We start from the raw sequence: 20,896 nt of genomic DNA, 5'->3' as shown, positions 1-20,896 counted from the left end.
GAGAAGAGCGGCGGGAAAACTGCGTTAGACGGCCGCTCTGGGAAACAGGAAACAGGAAACCGGCGGCGCACTCCAGCTCGACGCCGAGCGAGCGACTCGTCCGTCGCGCGCGGACTAAATACCTGGCGCTAACCAGAACCTAAAAAGAAGTCTCTGAAAAGAATCGATAGTTTATTGGTTTTGCTTGACGTGTATATCTAATTGGAACTTGAAACGAAGTTTGTTTTTGTTTTTTTTCTGGAAAACTTCAATAAATATCAATGAACCCAAGGGAGGGCTTTTATTTGACTGGATGTGCCAAGCTCACTCAAGCCCAAACTTAATTTGATGAAATAAATGTCCTGTTATTGACAATTCCATAGAGTGTTGTTTCTTTTCTTTTTTTCTTTAATCCTATTTCATATTTATAAATAACATCATTCGGGCAGTTCAAGTAACAAACAACCTTATTGAATATTTACATCTGCTACGACGAGGTGCATAAAAAGTGGATGCCATTACCTGCACTGATGTCTTTATTCAGATTGACATATACATAACTTTTTTATACATACAATCATTTATACAGCTGGATACACACTGAAACGATTCGAGCCATGTACCTTGCTAAGGGTTACCATGACAGCACCTCAGCTGGGAATTCACAATATTATCTTTTTTTTTTTTAAAAAGGAAAAACAAAAAAAGGCAAATTCTTCCCTCAGGTAGGGGAAAGCATTTGGGTTCTGGTAGTGACATGCACTTCTTTGATGGCACAGATTTGATAATATAAAACAATCTGTCTCTGGCTCTTTTGGAGTGCCAGAGCTATGTGTCAGATTGACATCCTGTGAAGTGGCTTCAGGTAAAATCCGCTGAAAAGCCTTGTAAGTCAGTGCTGGTGACTTATGACTGATAACTGTAAACCACCTCTTCCTGTACTGTGGACAATATCCTAAAATATGGTTTATTTTGAACTTTTCTGCATGTGCAGACAAACAGAGTTAGTCAAACTAAACATGAAACATTGAATATTTTACTAAGATGGGGGGGGGCTTCTCATCAAAGAGCAAGTTACAGAAAAACAAATAGGAGAAGGGCTGTGCTTTCATCAAGCCTTTTGTCTAATCCGTCCTGCTCAGTCGTGGCCAAGTAGCACTCTTTTCAGCACGGCTAGTGAAGGACGGCCATGTTTCTTTCTCTTTCACGGTCGGCGGCAATGCCGCTCGCCCTTCCGCCAGCTGGCATCCAGGAAATCAGAAACGCGGTACAAAAAAATACAACATTCACGTCAGGCCGTCAGACGGTGCACTGGCACGATTCCAGTCGCTCTGGCTGGCATGGTAACTCTGACCAGTCTCTGGGGCATTTGGCTCTGCGTTCTTACAGAGGTGGAGGGTCAACACGGGACGATTCGGGGGAGATTGGGAGGCTGCTCACAGACTCAGGGCCACCATTCCGCCAGGCTAAGCCGCGGGCAGATGCGACCCGGCACAGGGCTTGCCTGCCAGCTCCCGGGAGCTCTCGGGAAGACGAGCAGGCCTGTCGGTTGACATGGCGTAGGAGGTGAGCCGATAAGAGGCCTCTTGACGCAGCGAGGCCGAATCCCCAAATGGCCACAAACGACAATGGGACACTGACCTCCCACACAACAGCCCCCGCTTGCTGGCAGCAGATGTCAGGGGAGTTGAAAGAACTTCAAGCTGAGCTTATGCGGTCAGACAGATGGGCCATTAGCTATAATGGGGGTCCCTGCTAGGGTCCCCCAAGCAAAGCAGAAGAAGGAGGGGGGAAGGAGAAAAGGACATATTCCAAGGACATATTTAAAAGGGAATGATTCGACGAGGTCACAGGTTGGATGGTAGCTTCACCCTGGGAGGAAAGAAGCATTGCTTACAGGTATGTAAGCTGACCGTATTTTCCAGTGGCTACAGCAGTGGGGTATTTTACAGAAACCACATTTTTCTTGTTTTTTTCCCCCAGGTTCTCTGGGTCAGTTGCTCCTGTAAGTAGGTCTCCACTACCACTTGAGGAAATTGCAAAAAAACACACCCTCTTCCTCTGAGGTGAAAGTGGTGGCTGCTGTTCCTCGTCTCTCTCCAGGCCGCCAAATGCGCTGCGCAGCCGTTGCCCCGGAGATCTGCACTTCCTCAAATGCAGCCGCGAGCAGACCGCAATTCACCTGTTTGACCAGAGGGGTCACTATTGTGCGAAGGAGCATCCTGCCAATCAAAACTCTCCCTCCTTGGGTGACACTGACCCCAGTCACTGTCAGGACTGGATGACCACTTGCATTAGTGAACCAGTGCTTTAGTTGGATACCTCACACAAGACTCAATTCAAATTAGCCTGTCCTCTTCATACCAGGTATGTCTAAACCTGGCCAAGGGACACATCTGTTTCACAAGCAATCTGTTTAATCGTCATATCTGTTTAATTGACAAGCAGTCACATCTGTTTAATCGTGCAATGGCTCAATAGAAAATCGACTTCATATCCAGACCAGCATAGGCATTCCTATCAATTTGAGCTTGGGGAAATCTTGATACACCCCTGAAAGAAAACAGCAGTAAGGTAAGGAGCATTTATCAAACGGAGAGCAAAGCGGCCTGATTCGCCATGGTGCAGACCGACTACCGCACTATCACAAAGAGAAAACACCCAGAGTTCAGAACGCAAGCTCGAAGGAGTGCGGCAGTCGTCAAAAAACGATAAAAAATACCCTCAATAAGAAACCTGAAATGGTATCTCTTTATTTTAGCCTTGGGACAAGATCCATTCCAGCCTTGTGCAGATTGCAGGGACCTTAAAAAAAAAACTTGCAATGATTGCCGTTTTGTCAGACGGTGCAGACTGAAGAAGCAGGAGTCCTAATAGTTCTTGAAAGACAGGACACGTTAGGTTGGGGGGGAAGGGGAGCGTGCACAGGCGTGTGTGCATGAAACTAATGTGAGACAACAAGCATGCTGCCTCCTCCTCTGTGTTAATGAGAGAAGGTTCCGGGGAAGCGGAAACCTTCGTCGTGAGACTGAGTGCGTTTAATCGTGATTGCAGAGACCGAGAATCGAAAAAGGAACTCTCAGGGTGAATTACTGCGGGGAAACGGATAGCTCTTTCATTTACCTGGGAGACTGTAATGCTCTCAGGATTTATTTAGAAGGAAAATAAAAATTGAAAAAGCAATTAGCTCATGTAATTAGACAGACTGAGTGCACTGGTCCATGTCTTGCATATTTCCTCAAATTCAGCTTCTTTTTTTTTTTCTTTTTTTTTTTTTAGCTCAGCCTTAAAAATCAGCAGGTTTAAGTCAGTTAAATTGGAAGTTGGTTTGACTAAGTAATACAATTTTCATGCAAATCAATCCAACATGGAACCTGTTGACAAAACTGGGTTATGTCAAACATTAAATTGTTTGAGTGCATTATTAATTTACAAGACACCAGCATCAGAACATTAAGGATTTTGTTTGAAAGTGATTTCAATCTAAACTGAGTCAGACATGGTATGGTTAGTCTAGACAGAATTATTCCAAAGTCCGGTTCTACAGAAATTCTGCCCAGGTATTATTTATAAATTCATAAAAGGGTGCTCTCACAGACTAGTATACAATAGTGTATCTGTCCTCCCTCCCCCACACACCCCCATTTTATATTATTAAATCATAAATCATATTCAAATGGGTAAATGGGTTTGAGAGAAATGGGTGTGAGAATTGGAAAAATAAAGAAAAAATAGTACAGGTTTGGATAACAGTTGTGGCTGCTAATTAGTGGTAATTAGTCAGAATAAGGAAATGAAATCAGTAGATTATATCTTTCAGACATATTCTTGTGAGGTGAACAGGGCCTGGAGCCTGAGACTCTGTTAATTAACCACAGATTTCACCTTGCATTGAAGACATGCTGTTTTATTTCAACCCTGAATTTCTCTCAGGGCAACACGGTGGTGCAGTGGGTAGCATTGTCGCCTCACAGCAAGAAGGTTGTGGGTTAAAATCTCGGCTTGGGGCCTTTCTGTGTGGAGTTTCCATGTTCTCTCTGTGTCTGCGTGGGTTTCCTCCGGGTACTCCGGTTTCCTCCCACGGTCCAAAGACATGCAGGCAGGCTAATTGGAGACTCTAAATTGCGCAAAGGAGTGGATGTGTGAGTGCATGGTGTGTGTGCCCTCCGATAGATTGGCGGCCTGCCCAGGGTGCATTCCTGCCTCTTGCCCAATGCACGCTGGGATAGGCTCCCGCACCCCCCATGACTCTGCTCATGATGAGTGGGTACAGATAAGGGATGGATAGATGAATTTCTCTCTGTTCATCCATTCTATGTTCGTGTTTAATTGTTTTTAAACAATAGTGCAGCCGCATATCTCTTTTACAAACTGAATTTGTATTCAAATTTGTATTCATACCAAATTACATTGACAAGCCTGCCGGCATGCAAAAAAAAATCAACAAAACAAAAGAAGTTAATTAACTGGAAAATAGATTCATAGCCTTGTAGTTCCCTGACAATCACAGTGAGGGTGGGGGTGATTTTTCATGCAGTGTTAATAAACTTTAGGCATCAGATTGAGTTGCTAAATGTCTAATTTGGTGACAGATTACTGTGGAGGTGTACCTGAGATTATGGTTTTGTGCGGCGGCATGACCCATACCTACACAGCACAGAGAGTTTAGCACTTTTCAGGGTTCCCCACAGAAATAATCACAATGACCAGAATCTCAGCCCTTAAAAACATTCATTTCTGTACCCATTTCTACAGACAGAATTCACAAACAACCGCACAACTTCATCTTCTTTTTCCTGCCTGATTACATCATCACAAATGCTCCAGGCCAACAAAGAATATGTCTCTCCATTGGACATTTAGGCACGTCAGCCAATTAAAACATCAGATGCAGGCACAAAATGGACATATATACAAGTGCACCGTTTCGGCATTTTCATCGAGCTTAACGTCAGCTACCTTGCTATCGAGACGACAGACTGAGTGTATAACATTAGTACAGATACAGACGCCTCAGAAATTAAGCAGCAACATCTGCATTGAATTGTAAACATTGGGTAGCATTGCTTTGGAATACAGCTTGTTGGCCAAAAAGTTCATAAAATCATAAAAAAAAGGCAGAATGAAGTTTGCTGATGATCACCAGGACAAAGACCTAGCCTTCTGGAGGAGTGTTCTCTGGTCAGATAATGATCAGCGCTATGTATGGAGGAAAAAGGGTGAGGCTTTTAACCCAAAGAACACCATCCCATCTGTGAAGCATGGGGGTGGCAACATCATGTTGTGGGGGTGTTTTGCTGGAAAAAGGACTCGTGCACTTCAGAAAATAGATGGCATCATGAGGAAGGAGGATTATCTAGAAATACTGAAGCAACACCTCAAGACATCAGCTAGAAAGTTAAAACTTGGTCGCAACTAGGACTTCCAGCAGGACAATTATCCAATGCATACCTCCAAAGTTGCAACAAAATGGCTTAAAGACAACAAAGTGAAAGTATTGGAGTGGCCATTATAAAGCCTTGACCTGAATCCCATAGAAAATGTGTGGACTGAACTGAAAAAGCATGTCTGAGCAAGGAGGCCCACAAACCTGACTGAGTTACACCAGTTCTGTCAGGAGGAATGGGCAAAAATTCCGGCAAAATATTGTGAGAAGCTTGTGGTAGGCTACCCCAAGCGTTTGATTCAAGTTAAGCAATTAAAAGGCAGTGCCACCAAATACTAACAAAGTGCATGAAAACCTCTGACCCACTGAAAATCTGATATAGTACATAAAAGCTGAAATATTTCTGTCTCTTAGCTATTATTTTGAAATGAGCTCTTATGGAAATAAAGTAGATACCCTAATTGACTTAACACAGGAAATGTATGGTCGCATGAAATGTGTGGAGTTGTGAAAAATTGAGTTTGAATGCCTTTAGCCTAGGTGTGTGTAAACATTTGGCCTCAACTGTAAGCCACAAAAACAAGCTCATATTTAGTTATCCGTCGTAGGCCAATCTAGCGTTTGGATGGGATGTGTGATATTACCTACTGAACCACACACACATCGGGCGAATAATCTGCCATAATTGGGTAACTTTGAGTTCTCTGCCATCACTGCTTTCTAAAGCTTGGATTATATCAGATTATGTTCAGATTATGGTTCTTCCAGATGCTTCTTTACCCAATGTAGCGCCACATGGGCCTATCAGTGGCAGATATAGCCTGCTATTTAACTTGGCCACCAGAATAGTTTTTATTGCATTTGAACTGAAAACAACTCTGCATAAGTATTTAGTCTTTAGTTGCATCCATTGTTAACATTAACATTTAATATTAGCTATTTTGGGCTCATCCAACTGAGCAATATTCCTAAAGATGTTACTATGAGTTATCTCATCACTCTTTCCCTGTGTTGTAGGCAGAAGTTACATCGCTGCTAAAACTATTAGGCCTATTCAGTGAAATATCTGGCAGTGTCAAAGACAAACCAACCTAACATGAATAGCCTTTATTTTTCCCGTATTGCTTTGGAGAGTGGACAACCTGCCTTGCCTATTTTGTCCAGAACGAACATGGGTGAACAGATTCAACACTGAATTTTTCCCTATAGGGGATCTATGTGTGGTATTCAATGTTCCTGTTAGTGGTCTGTAAGGTTTTAAATCACTGATGTGAGAGGGAGAGATTGTTTATACACAGATGTGCTCCCCCTGTTTAATTCTCTGCCCAGCATGCCCCCAGTTTTTTTAAATTGGTCTGGACCACTCCACTGCTCTCACTCACATGCAGGGGATGGAGGAGAGAGAAAGTGTGACAGTGACAGAAAGGAGGACCTGCTAATGCTAACTTCTACTCTCTAATGCTAACACTGCAACCTGTTCTCATAACATTTGCTAACCAAACATCATCAGTAACTTTGCTAATGGTAACTCCACTCTGCCAATGCCGCCACCAGTTCTCATAAAATTTGCTAACCAACAATCATTGATACTTTGCTAATACTAACTCTACGCTACTATTACTAACCCTATATCCTGTTCTCATAACATTTGCTAACTAGACATAATCAATAGCCGTCTAGAGGCTATATTGGTGCCCAGGTCACAGATGACATGGTGTTTTTACAGATCTGGGAAAATATGAATCAGTTTTTTACAAAGAATGTATTTACACCTGCTCTGGCTGAATAATGTTCTTCTGGTATTTTGTAATGTTCTAAAGGTGTTTCCAGCTCCTCCATATTATTCTTTATGATCAGTATGATAAGTCATGTTTGGAAAATAAAGGCTTACGGACAGCCCACTGCAGTGTAGACCAAAGGTTATCGAATGGCTAGATCATACCGAACTTCTTACCTACAGTACTTGCATTAAATGATCCAGCTCAATACCAAATTGACCCATAATCAATAGCTGTGGTCAATGCAATTTACACTCAGAATTATATTTTTAACTGGATCATTTATTGTAGCGCTTTAAATGCAAAAATACCGTTTTTGTGATTTTTCTACTCACATTACTGATAAATGCTTTAAACGTGTTAATGGGGTAATAAACACTAAATCGCGTTTTCTCAGTTCTAAATCCGAGTATCCTGTCTCCATTTGATACATAACATTAGTCCTACAGTAAAGAAAAACAAAAATCAATAAGCCGTACCACCGCATTTTGTGCCAAAAATAGCCATGTACTGCCACCCGAAGGTGAAAAATTGCGTTTCATTTCCCTGTCCAATTTCGCGGTTTTCCGACTCGAAGTGTTGCCGCGAGTTGCATTTTTTTTTTGTCCGCGGGATGGGGTTCGGATGTCACGTGAAAATTGCATTATATTTACACATAAATATTCGCATTTTAAAATAAATAAATTTACTCATACCTAAACCAAACGGACTCCAGATCTGTTCATATTCCCCGATGTCTCGGTAGCCCACCCTGAGCAGTTGCTGAGTGTCAGAACACACAGACAGAACAAGCTCGAGCTCTCTCTGCCAGTAGGACGCGTTAATTTTTTTCCCACCCGCATTACGGAAAATTTATAACTGATGAAAGAACAATTTAGAGAATTCTCTGCTTGCTTTTGTTTTGTTTTTTATTCGTTGAACAAAGTTACTCACACATAGAAAACACTATAAGTCACTAACAGTTCTAGGCCTTTCAAAAATCTAGGCCTGCCATTAAAAGTACTGCTATCAAAATTATACCAAGTTACAATAAACAATATTGCCTATTTTAGCTAACACAAATGAAACATGCTGTATTCCTAAGCAATGATGCTACCCAATGCTTCCGAAATAATTTCAAGTAACTTGGCCCTGTTTTTTCATCTTACCATGTGAAGAGAATGTGAGTGTCAGTGTCTGTTCAGTCTGCTATTGTGATGCCTCAGTCTTTAACAAATGTTACTGCAGCACCTTACAAAGTACAGAAATGGATGCATCATACAAGTAAAAGTTTTTGACAGTGTGCTGTGACAGTAAGTCTGAATTTCACACATTGAAAAAGGAGGATTGGGTTTAAGTATATTTCCAGACATTCTGTTAAAAGGACCTTGGAGAATAATAAGTAGGTAAAATTATGCATACTTTAGAGTTCCATTATGATAATTCAAGCTCTAAAATGCAGCATTATCAGAACATTTGAACAAGAGCACTACACCAAAATCAATCAGGGTCAAACAATGGATGTGTGAGCTTAAACAAAAGCTAAGAAATTTAAATTCACACTATATTAAGTAACTAGACATAGAACAAATCCAGGTCATGTTCGAAGCAAGAATTTTGCAGAGCAGGGGTTTCCAATCTAATCAAAAAAGGGCCAGGTGGCTATGGGTGTTATTTTTTTTTTTTAGGCCCAGTGCTAAGACACCTGATTCTGCTTATCAAGGTCTTGACTGAAGATCGTTAATTACTTGTATCAGGTGCTGTATTGCTGGGCTAAAACAAAAATCTGCTCCCACACTGGCCCTTTTCAGATAAGATTGGACACACCTTTGCTGAGTATACAAGCTACACATATCGTCAGTCTCGTATATATATTTTTTAAAATTATCACTCAGCATCATACACCTTGCCTGTCATTATTTTGATGGATATTTCTTTGTTTATTGTGGCTTTGCACCACTTAGTGTGTGATGATAATAATCATCATATGGTGTTCTTTAAAAACTTTCCTGGAGTAAATAATTCTGAGAACCTGCATAATTATGCTGGTGAGTCGATTTTTTAATATTTTAAAAACGCAGTTGGTTTAGGCCCACATATTTAGGAAAGTGGTAGGAGGAAGAGGAGATAGCATTTTTGGCATTGGAGTAATTTTCATTATGAAGTCCCCAAAGCGTGATGGTGTCGCTCTGGCCTATCTAGTGTTAAGGGAAACTCTCACTCGCTGTCTCTCTGCAGCTGTGTTTGTTTAATTGAGAAACATGGTGCTGACCTCCGAGCAAATTGCATCAGAGAAGAGGAAAAGATTTGAATCTGAATAATATTGAGCAAATTCTGGAGGAGAAAACGTTCAGGGAGAACGCATTATCCAAGTGTTGCTCAATATGTTATTTGTATTTGGCGCCATCCCGAGCAGATGCGCAACAATAATAAGGTACATACGCAATCTCTCAGTATTTCATTGCAAACTAAAAAAGGGCAAGTTCATTTTTGATTTTTTGCCTAGACAATTGCATTTGTGGCACTATATTACTTCCAAAATTATGAATATAAAATAATCTAAGCTAGTACTGTAAATGGTACAAATGTCTACATTAAAGCCATTTTTCAAGTCTCTGTGGTGCTCACATCTGGAGTTATAAAGTTTTAAATAGGGTACCCACTAAATGGGCAAGGATGTGGTATGTGTGCTAAGGGGTTAAACCACTTTTAAAATTTAATGTAAGTTGTAAAGAAAATGTAGTATATGTTCTATGATCTAACTTGATGTTATTTAAATGTATTGAATTGTATTGTGAAATGTATTCTAATATATTGTAATAATGATTAATAAAGCTCTTTAAAAAAAACGTAATCAGAGCAAACTATTCGATCCCCACATCTAATTTTCTAACATCCTAAGTCAACAATCTTGCTCCTTAACGATGGGTTTTCCAGAGAGATTGAGGCTTGTTTACAAAAATATTAATAAGTCTTGTCACCAACCATGACGAAATAAAAGGTTTATATTCTTTACTTCCTTGTCTTGAAGAGAGTGGCATTAAATCTTTTTGTCATATTGTTTGAGTTCGAAAAGAAACGATGTTTCCAAAAACGACCTTTATTTTCAGCTGATTTAGGCTGCCCTAGAAAGCATTTAGTCACGTGTCCGCGTGGGTTTCCTCCGGGTACTCCGGTTTCCTCCCACAGTCCAAAGACATGCAGGTAGGCTAATTGGAGAATCTAAATTGCCCATAGGTATGAGTGTGTGAGTGAATGTTGTGTGTGCCCTGTGATGGACTGGCAGCCTGTCCAGGGTGTATTCCTGCCTCTCACCAAATGCATGCTGGGAAAGGCTCCAGCACCCCGTGACACTTCTCAGGATTAGCGGGTATAGATAATGGATGGATGACAATTACGATTTTATTATGATAAGAATAAAATAATAATAGTAATTGTAATTATAAATAATTATCATTAAAAATATCATAATTATAATTAAAATTATAGTAATTGTAATTGTACTTATGGTTTGCTCCATTAAGAGCAATTAATAAATTATTGTAATTATAATTGTAATTTTATTATAATTATTACAATTATAATTCAAATCTCAATTACAATTATATTATAATAATTATAACTTAATATAGCATTATAATAATAATAGTCATTGTCACTGCAAATGTAATTGTAATTAATTTAATTATGATTACAAGTACAAGTAATATTATAATTATAATATAAATAATAGTATTATAATATTAAAATAATTGTAATTGTAATCAAATTAATTACAATTACAATTACTATGATTAGAAGTAATAGTAATAGGATAGCTTTTTTAATTTATTTTGTTTTTTACTTTAGACTAGTTACTGTTGCTGCAGCGCTCTCCACAATACAGCTGTTTGTTTTAGTGTGCAAGCGTCTTTTCTTCAAGGCAGCGTCGTCTGTTTGATTGGGTTGATCAACCCAACACACCAACCAGAGGATGTACATTTGATTCACGTCCTCCACCACTGACCCCAACCCCCATGGCTCCCCAGAGCCTTGCCATACTCAAATGACACCCCCTGCGGTTAAACCAGTTTCAACAATCTAGTGGGGTCATAACAGCTGTGGAGTAACACACGGAAGAGTCCAGAATTCCTAAAACAATTCTAAATCTTTATTACTCACAAGGAGGGGGGGGAAAGACATAAAAAGGCAACATTGAAATGAAAAGGTTTTTTATACACAAACCCACAACTGCCAGTCTGCAATAATATCAATACCAATAATATTAATAATATAATTATCTGAACCCAGAGGAAACAAAATCAAATGCTAATAAAGTGAGTTACAGTAAAGTGTGAGGTGTGATGAGAGAGAGAGAGAGAGAGAGAGAAGAGAAGGGCAGATGGAAGAACGGAAGAGGGAGACAGGAGAGGTGAAAAAAGGAAAGAAACGGCACAAAAAAAGGCAGGTGATTAGAGGATAAGTACGAAGAGACCTGTTATGGGCAAGTCAAGTAGCACCAAAAAACGTGTATGCCTGTTTTTTTTTTTCCCGTTTTTTTTTCATTTTTTTTTTTTTTTTAAACTTCCCAAATTTTTTTTAAAATCTGTTATCCAAAACGCAAATTCCCGCTCCTGGCAAATTCCAAAAAACACATACAAAAAAATACAGGTGCGCCAAGCAGTACAGGGCCTCACTGTACTCTTTTTTTCCTTTCTCAAGTTTTTTTTTGTTTTTTGTCCTGGAAATCATAAAAAATTATATTTCCAGAGTGAAGTGAGTGAGCGGGGGGAGGGGGGGGGGGACATGTGGTTTTACCCCCCATTGGCTGTCCCTCGCAATACAAAAACACCGTAAACTGAAGCTCTGGACAACAGCCTGGAACAAATACGTGGAGCACGTCGGGACGGACCTCAAAACCTCCAGGGGGGGGGGTGGGGGGTTGGATAATGGATACTAGTTCCAAAGCACAAATCGATTTAAGGAGCTGGACCACAAGGTTCTCTCCCACCCCTCCCCCCCCCCCTCTCTCAAGCATACGAGGTCAGCGTCACTCAGCTTGTTCCAGTGGTGATATGGCTGAGATGGGGGGGGGGGGGAGGGGGGCAAGGGGGCAGGGTAGAGCAGAGCTGGGGGCAAAAAGGGTGGGGCCAGGGTATTAATAGTAGCAGTATTTGTTAGGGGTAGGTTTAGTAGCAGTAGGGTAACACTGGTTGGGGTAACAGTGGTAGGGGGCAACAGTGACAGGGGGTAGTAGTGTATGAAGAATGAATGAAAGCATAGGGAGTGTTTGTGAGCAGCACAGAGGGGGGGGGCAGATGAAGTGGTGGGGGTGCGGGTGGAGGTGGAGGCGAATCGAAGGTACATCCTGCGCGCAGCCCCCTCCTTCCTCCTCTCCTCTCCTCTCCTTCCTCCTCTCCTCTCCGGCCCAGTTTGGTGCTCTGTCCGCCCGTAACTCTTCCCCGCGCAAGAACCTCCTCACGGCCCGAAAACCATCTCATCACAAGACCTGCGAAGAAGAAACAGCCCCCTGTGAGTGGATCCCCCCATGTGAGTGGATCCCCCCCGTGTGAGCGGATCCCCCCCCGTGTGAGCGGATCCCCCCAGTGTGAGCGGATCCCCAACAGTGTGAGCGGATCCCCCCCCAGTGTGAGCGGATCCCCCCCCTGGTGTGAGCGGATCCCCCCCGTGTGAGTGGATCTGAGGGACACACATGCACACTTGGAACGCGGCTCCCAGAACAACGACTCGCACTCTCGCGCAAAAAGAGCCTTTCACTCTCGCCGCACTGCCTGAAGGAAACAGTCACGGAGTGAAACGTCATCCATTTTAAGTCCGCGTTTGAGAGCTTCAGAGCCAACGGATAAAATAAGAGAAGTCATCAACTTACTTTCTTTTTTTTAATTAAAAATTGAATGTTGAACAGTGGTTTGGAGCAAACCTGATAACGGAACTTGCTACTGAACTCAACACAATGCACAGGCCCCGATTTTATTTATTTATTTTTTGCCATTTTTCTCCCGTTTTCTCCCAAATTTAGTCGTTATATCAATTCCCCGTGTATATCACAGTCCTGGTTGATGCGCTATCCTCTGTCGGTCTGGGGAGGGTGTAGACCACCACATGCCTCCTCCATTACATGTGGAGTCGCCAGCCGCTTCTTTTCAGCTGACAGCGAGGAGCTTCACTGGGAGAGCGTAACGCGCGCGGAGGTTCTCACTATCTCCCCCGGATCCCCTCCCCGCTGAACAGGCGCCCCAACCAACCAGTAGGAGTCGCTAATGCAGCGATCAGGACTCATACCCTCACCGGCTTCCCACCCGCGAACACTGCCGACTGTGTTCGTAGGAACGTCTGACCAAGCCGGAAGTACCGCTGCCGGGGATTGAACCCGGGTCTCTGCGGTGGTAGGCGAGTGCTTTTACCTCCACACTACCCAGACAGCCCCAGGCCCCGATTTTAACAAACACTCTTCCTTAATGTTGACTCCAGGGTACAAAAAAATAGATTCTGCCCATTTGCAGTTGTGTAAATGGAATCTCGAACCCTGCTTCCTGGACAGCCACATAGTCTGCTGGGGTCCCCAGCACTGTATGTATGTGCAGTAAGTGGCCCCTGGCTCTAGCTGGTGTGGGACGAAGGGGTCCGTACAGCAGTTCCTGTACAGTAGAAGACGTAACGCACCTCTGGATGGGTCTGCAGGAGAGTTTTGGAGGGGGCGTCGCTGAGGGGGCGTGTCTTCTTGGACTCGGAGCCGTCCTGAGATGGCGCGGTGCCGTTGGCCCCTCCTCCTTCGCCCCCGCCCCCTCTCTGGCTCTTCCTCTTCCTCCGGGAGTCTTTGCTCCGGCAACCCCGCCCTGCGCTCCTCTGCTCCTGCAGCTCGATCTGGAGGAACAGGGGAGAGAGGGGGCAGGAGAGAGGGAAAGGAGGGGGTAAAAAGGGAATGGAGCGAGGGAGTGTGCAGGGTGTGTGGGCGTGCGGGGCAGGGTAGGTGGGGTGGGGCTCTCACCAGTATGAGGGTGTGCAGGGTGTGTGGGGTGTGCGGGCAGGTAGGGTAGGGTGGGGCTCTCACCAGTATGAGGGTGTGCAGGGTGTGTGGGGTGTGCGGGGCAGGGTAGGGTAGGTGGGGTGGGGCTCTCACCAGTATGAGGGTGTGCAGGGTGTGTGGGGTGTGCGGGGCAGGGTAGGGTAGGGTGGGGTGGGCTCTCACCAGTATGAGGGTGTGCAGGTGTGTGGGGTGTGCGGGGCAGGGTAAGGTAGGGTGGGGTGGGGCTCTCACCAGTATGAGGGTGTGCAGGGTGTGTGGGGTGTGGGGGCAGGGTAAGGTAGGGTGGGGTGGGGCTCTCACCAGTATGAGGGTGTGCAGGGTGTGTGGGGTGTGCAGGGCAGGGTAGGGTGGGGTGGGGTGGGGCTCTCACCAGTATGAGGGTGTGCAGGGTGTGTGGGGTGTGTGGGGTGTGCGGGGCAGGTAGGGTGGGGTGGGGCTCTCACCAGTATGAGGGTATGCAGAGTGTGGCGGGGTGGCTCGGACGCTGCCTGTAGGACCCGGTGGATTGTCTGCGTCTGGTCCAGTGTGACCTCCAGCAGGTCCCCCTCCAGCTGCAGGTCTTCCAGCTGGGCCCGCACTTCTGGAGCCAGCTCTATGACCGGCCCCTTCAGCCCCGGCACCAAAGGGATCAGGGCCTCCACACCTGGGAGACCAAAGCAGGAAGCAATCATTCAGAACCCGCACCTGCACAAAGCTGCACCCAATCATTCAGAACCCACACCTGCACAAAGCTCCACCCAGTCATTCAGAACCCACACACGCACAAAGCTCCACCCAATCATTCAGAACCCACACCTGCAAAAGTTCCACCCAGTCCTTCAGAACCCACACCCGCACAAAGCTTCACTTGGTCCTTCAGAACCCACACCCGCACAAAGCTTCACTCGGTCCTTCAGAACCCACACACGCACAAAGCTTCACTCGGTCCTTCAGAACCCACACACGCACAAAGCTTCACTCGGTCCTTCAGAACCCACACACGCACAAAGCTTCACTCGGTCCTTCAGAACCCACACCTGCACAAAGCTTCACTCGGTCCTTCAGAACCCACACCCGCACAAAGCTGCATCCAATCATTCAGAACCCACACCCGCACAAAGCTTCACTCGGTCCTTCAGAACCCACACCCGCACAAAGCTTCACTCGGTCCTTCAGAACCCACACCCGCACAAAGCTGCATCCAATCATTCAGAACCCACACCCACACAAAGCTGCATCCAATCATTCAGAACCCACACCCGCACAAAGCTTCACTCGGTCCTTCAGAACCCACACACGCACAAAGCTTCACTCGGTCCTTCAGAACCCACACCCGCACAAAGCTCACTCGGTCCTTCAGAACCCACACCCGCACAAAGCTTCACTCGGTCCTTCAGAACCCCCACACGCACACACTTCAGAATGTCTGTGCAGAAATTAGAAGGCAGACAGACCTGTGGTGCTGTGCGAGTTCTCCTTCTTGCTGTGTCCGTTCTCAAACACCGGCTGCAAAAAAATCACACACAAACCATTGTTCCCTCTCTCCTGCATACAATTATAATTTGCTGTTAGTTACTCAAACAGGTTTATGCTATGTACGCACTTGTATCTTTTAATTGCTCAACTCGGACACCCGGTGCCCATTCTATGAGCTGAAACAAACTGTGTGTTCTAGCTTTATTAGTACATGATGCACAACAACTCTGCCAAATAAGGAGTTTTTAAGCACCAGCATTTAATAAGCACCCCTCCCTGCTGGCTTTTCTGCTACTACACCCTCCCAAGCATGACATACGCAAGGAATAAACCACAACGGGCCGTCCCGTTACTGGGAAATAATGTACAACCGGGGGTTCTGACGCTTAACCACCACTGAGGTACATTATTTTCCAATAACGGGACAGCCCGGAGGGGTTTATTCCACTTACACAACGGGTTACCAAAAATAACTATGTACATTTACTTAAATAATTACAGATTTTTATCGGTTTAATCATCTGAAATTAAAATATTCTTCAGGGGCTCTTCGCAAGGGACAAATTTATATGCTTTATAAGTTAAAAAAAGGCATTTTATACATTTTTTTAGAGAGGTTTTGGGTAAGTTTTGGACCCCTAGATATCTTAGACTCCTATACTGATGAAAACAGTAATTTCCAAGTTTCGTGAGTCAAAACAGCTGATTTGGAGACTAATATATGATTATGTTATGATTAACAGGGGCGACATAGCTCAGGAGGTAAGACTGGTTGTCTGGCAGTCGGAGGGTTGCCGGTTCAAACCCTGCCCTGGGCATGTCGAAGTGTCCTTGAGCAAGACACCTAACCCCTAACCCCGAACTGCTCTGGCGAATGAGAGGCATCAATTGTAAAGCACTTTGGATAAAAGCGCTATATAAATGCAGTCCATTTACCATTTAACAGAAAAGCTCAACTTGGACAACTTGAAATTTGGAGACACTAAGTGGCACCAGGGTACACTGCTTACCTTTGGTTCATAGAACTTTAGTAGTTACACACATCACCCTCAGATTTCGCAACCTTGTGGTCATCAAGTTAATGATACAAAACATCATGTATAGTTTTACCTGCTACATATATGTTATCTCTCCGTATTTCATTTCGACCTGAAGGAGAACAACTTCATTTTTGCATTTTCACCAAAATAATTGCATTTGTGGCACTTCATTGCTACCTAAATAAAGAATATAATCTAAGTATTAGTACTGTAATGGTACAACTGTCTTGTATCATTTAAACCATTTTCCGAGTCTGTGATGCTCACATCTGGAGTTAAAAAGCTTAAAATAGAAAGAAAAACACCCCAAAATGGGCAAGGATTTCCCAGATTTGGCATGTGTGCAAAAGGGTTAAGAGTCTAACTACTAATACTGCTCCACTACAGAGAAACTAGCTACTGCCATTAACCAAGGACCTATGACCACTATTACTAATCCGAATACTGCTGTTACTACTGCTGCAACTACTACTACCCAATCCTAGTACTTCTGCTACTACTACTACTAATCCTACTATTACTACTGCTACTACTAGTCATACTACTATTGCTCCTACTACTTGTACTACTACTAATCCTACTAACCCTAGTACTGCTGTTCCTATTGGTCCTACTTCTGGCAGTTACTGCTAATAATCCAACTACTGCTGCTCCTACTACTGGTACTACTACAAGCCCTGCTGCAAATACTGCTGCCACAGCCAGCCCCGTCCTTGGTCTCTCACCTGAGCGGAGTTCGCCGCTCTCTGATTGGCCGTTTTGGGGGGACCCGCGTCCTCGGTCAGGTCGATCACCCCCTCTTCCCTCTCGCAACCCTCAGAGTCGGACAGGACGATGACCGAGCTCCCTTTCTTTTCCTCCGGCGGCGTCTGCCGCTGCTCCTCCTCCTCCTCCTCCTCTTCCTCCTCCTCCCCCTTGCGGGCGGCGCCGGGGACCCGGCCCTCCCTGAGGGCCCTGAGGGCCTGGAGAGCAGGGCGGAGCTCAGGCCCCTCCAGCAGGTGCTTGGCGCGGCCCTGCCAGGCGATGGCGCGCTCCGTCAGGCACTGGAGCGCCTCGCCCTCGGGCAGCCGCACGGGCAGCCGCTGCAGCGCCACCAGCAGCGCCAGGATGGTCTCCAGCCGCGGGCGGCGCGAGCGCTGGCACAGCGGGCACAGGAAGCGGGTGTCCCAGTCCCACCAGCAGCAGCGGCGGCGGCGGAGGTGGTGGGCGGCGGGCGCGGCCGCGGGGGCGGGGCCGGGGGGCAGGAGGGAGGGGAAGGGGACGCACCCGCCGTGGAACCAGTCTCTGCACAGGCGGCAGCGCAGGAGCGGGGGGCGGGGCGGGCGGCCGCAGACGCACACGGAGGAGGAGGAGGAGGCGGAGGAGGGCGGGGATCCGGGCGCCTCCCCCTCCGCCCCCCCGCCCTCCTTGGTTAAGTCCACGGGCTGGACGGAGACGTCCTGCTCCGTGCCGTTGGTCCTCCTCCGGTCCTCCCGGGTGAGGCGCTCCAGGCCCGGCTTGCTGAGGTTGGCCTCCTGCAGCCGCTGCAGGGCCTCCTTCTCGTGCTTCTCGCCCTCCTTAAACGCCGACACCTGCACCGCCCGCGGAAGCAGAGAGGGGCATCAAACGCACGCACGCGAGAACGCGCTCACACAGTCGCACTCGCACAGATTAGGGACACAGTGATTTAGGGCAGAGATTAGGGGCACAGTGGATCTGGGTGAGATTAAGGGCAGAGTGGATCTGGGTGAGATTAGAGAAAAAGTGGGTCTGGGTGAGATTAGGGGCAGAGTGGATCTGGGTGAGATTAGGGGCAAGGGCAGAGTGGATCTGGGTGAGATTAGGGGCAAGGGCAGAGTGGATCTGGGTGAGATTAGGGGCAGAGTGGATCTGGGTGAGAATAAGGGCAAGGGCAGAGTGGATCTGGGTGAGATTAGGGGCAGAGTGGATCTGGGTGAGACTAGGGACAGAGTGGATCTGGGTGAGATTAGGGGCAGAGTGGGTCTGGGTGAGATTAGGGGCAGAGTGGATCTGGGTGAATTAGGGCAAGTGGATCTGGTGAGATTAGGGGCAGAGTGGATCTGGGTGAGATTAGGGGCAAGTGATCTGGGTGAGATTAGGGGCAGAGTGGATCTGGTGAGATTAGGGGCAAGTGGATCTGGTGAGATTAGGGCAGAGTGGATCTGGTGAGATTAGGGCAGAGTGGATCTGGGTGAGATTAGGGGCAGAGTGGATCTGGTGAGATTAAGGGCAGAGTGGATCTGGGTGAGATTAGGGCAGAGTGCATCTGGGTGAGATTAGGGCAGAGTGGATCTGGGTGAGATTAGGGCAGAGTGGATCTGGGTGAGATTAAGGGCAGAGTGGATCTGGGTGAGATTAGGGGCAGAGTGAATCTGGGTGAGATTAGGGGCAGAGTGGATCTGGGTGAGATTAGGGGCAGAGTGGATCTGGGTGAGATTAGGGGCAGAGTAGATCTGGGTCAGATTAGGGGCAGAGTGGATCTGGGTGAGATTAGGGGCAGAGTGGATCTGGGTGAGATTAAGGGCAGAGTGGATCTGGGTGAGATTAGGGGCAGAGTGGATCTGGGTGAGATTAGGGGCAGAGTGAATCTGGGTGAGATTAGGGACAAAGTGGATCTGGGTGAGATTAGGGGCAGAGTGGATCTGGGTGAGATTAGGGGCAGAGTGGATGTGGGTGAGATTAGGGGCAGAGTGGATCTGGGTGAGATTAGGGGCGGAGTGGATGTGGGTGAGATTAAGGGCAAGGGAAGAGTGGATCTGGGTGAGATTAAGGGCAAGGGAAGAGTGGATCTGGGTGAGATTAAGGGCAAGGGTAGAGTGGATCTGGGTGAGATTAGGGGCAGAGTGGATCTGGGTGAGATTAGGGGCAGAGTGGATCTGGGTGAGATTAGGGGCAGAGTGGATCTGGGTGAGTGGATCTGGGTGAGATTAAGGGCAAGGGAAGAGTGGATCTGGGTGAGATTAAGGGCAAGGGCAGAGTGGATCTGGGTGAGATTAGGGGCAGAGTGGATCTGGGTGAGATTAGGGGCAGAGTGGATCTGGGTGAGATTAAGGGCAAGGGAAGAGTAGATCTGGGTGAGATTAAGGGCAAGGGCAGAGTGGATCTGGGTGAGATTAAGGGCAGAGTGGATCTGGGTGAGATTAGGGGCAGAGTGGATCTGGGTGAGATTAGGGGCAGAGTGGATCTGGGTGAGATTAAGGGCAGAGTGGATCTGGGTGAGATTAGGGGCGGAGTGGATGTGGGTGAGATTAAGGGCAAGGGCAGAGTGGATCTGGGTGAGATTAGGGGCAGAGTGGATCTGGGTGAGATTAAGGGCAAGGGCAGAGTGGATCTGGGTGAGATTAGGGGCAGAGTGGATCTGGGTGAGATTAGGGGCAGGGCAGGTGGATCTGGGTGAGATTAGGGGCAGAGTGGATCTGGGTGAGATTAGGGCAGTGTGGATCTGGGTGAGATTAGGGGCAGAGTGGATCTGGGTGAGATTAGGGTTGAGATTAGGGGCAGAGTGGATCTGGGTGAGATTAGGGGCAGTGTGGATCTGGGTGAGATTAGGGGCAGAGTGGATCTGGGTGAGATTAGGGGCAGAGTGGATCTGGGTGAGATTAGGGGCAGAGTGGATCTGGGTGAGATTAGGGGCAGAGTGGATCTGGGTGAGATTAGGGGCAGAGTGGATCTGGGTGAGATTAGGGGCAGAGAGAGAAACTCACGATGGCTCCAGGGTCCCTCAGGTCCTGTGCGGTGAGGCCCAGGCTGTCTGTGTCGGTGCGGTACTCCTTCCCCTCTCCCCTCTCCCTCCGCTTCCCTGTACAAGGACACAGCACCTACACACACACACACACACACACAGGTTACATCCCAAAAGCACCGCCATATCGACTGAGATTTACAGATCTGTCCAGGCTTTGGCGAGCCGTAATGGCGCTCGGCGAGAGCCAGAATGGCCGCCCCTCACCTCCAGGAGGCTCAGCTGAGAGTTCTTCTTCAGGAAGGTCTTGCTGGCCTTGTCCCTCCAGGAGTGAGCGCTGGCCACCTGTAGCTCCAGCTGCCGCAGCTCCTCCATGCACACGGGCAGGTCCCTCCCGATGGCCACCAGCCCCTCCAGGTCATCCAGGCAGGGGTAGTGCTCTCCGTTCTGCACCAAAGACACACAAGCACCGTCTAAACCAGGCCTGTCCAATCACATCCAGAGCCTGTGTGCCAGCACAAACAGTCTAAACCAGGCCTGTCCAATCGCATCCAGAGCCTGTGTGCCAGC

General features: G+C 46.6%; 1 protein-coding gene across 4 annotated transcripts in view; it reads right to left on the bottom strand.

Annotated features, from left to right (window-relative positions):
- Positions 1-11,250: 11,250 nt before the first annotated feature.
- kdm5c (lysine demethylase 5C) overlaps positions 11,251-20,896 on the bottom strand; it is a 42,119-nt gene continuing 32,473 nt past the window's right edge. For all 4 annotated transcript variants that reach the window (XM_064305245.1, XM_064305246.1, XM_064305248.1 and 1 more), the window contains 7 exons: positions 20,594-20,773; positions 20,349-20,462; positions 17,370-18,215; positions 15,583-15,634; positions 14,593-14,792; positions 13,786-13,986; positions 11,251-12,610 (listed from right to left, as the gene is read on the bottom strand). In XM_064305245.1, the coding sequence (XP_064161315.1) occupies positions 12,602-12,610; positions 13,786-13,986; positions 14,593-14,792; positions 15,583-15,634; positions 17,370-18,215; positions 20,349-20,462; positions 20,594-20,773 (1,602 nt within the window). In that variant the 3' untranslated portion in view covers positions 11,251-12,601. The remainder of the gene's footprint in view (positions 12,611-13,785; positions 13,987-14,592; positions 14,793-15,582; positions 15,635-17,369; positions 18,216-20,348; positions 20,463-20,593; positions 20,774-20,896) is intronic.

The sequence above is a fragment of the Anguilla rostrata genome, chromosome 13 (genome assembly GCF_018555375.3).
Source record: "Anguilla rostrata isolate EN2019 chromosome 13, ASM1855537v3, whole genome shotgun sequence".
Classification (NCBI taxonomy): Eukaryota; Metazoa; Chordata; class Actinopteri; order Anguilliformes; family Anguillidae; genus Anguilla; species Anguilla rostrata.
Note: the sequence above shows the minus strand (reverse complement) of the source record. Positions and strands in the feature narration are given on the sequence as shown.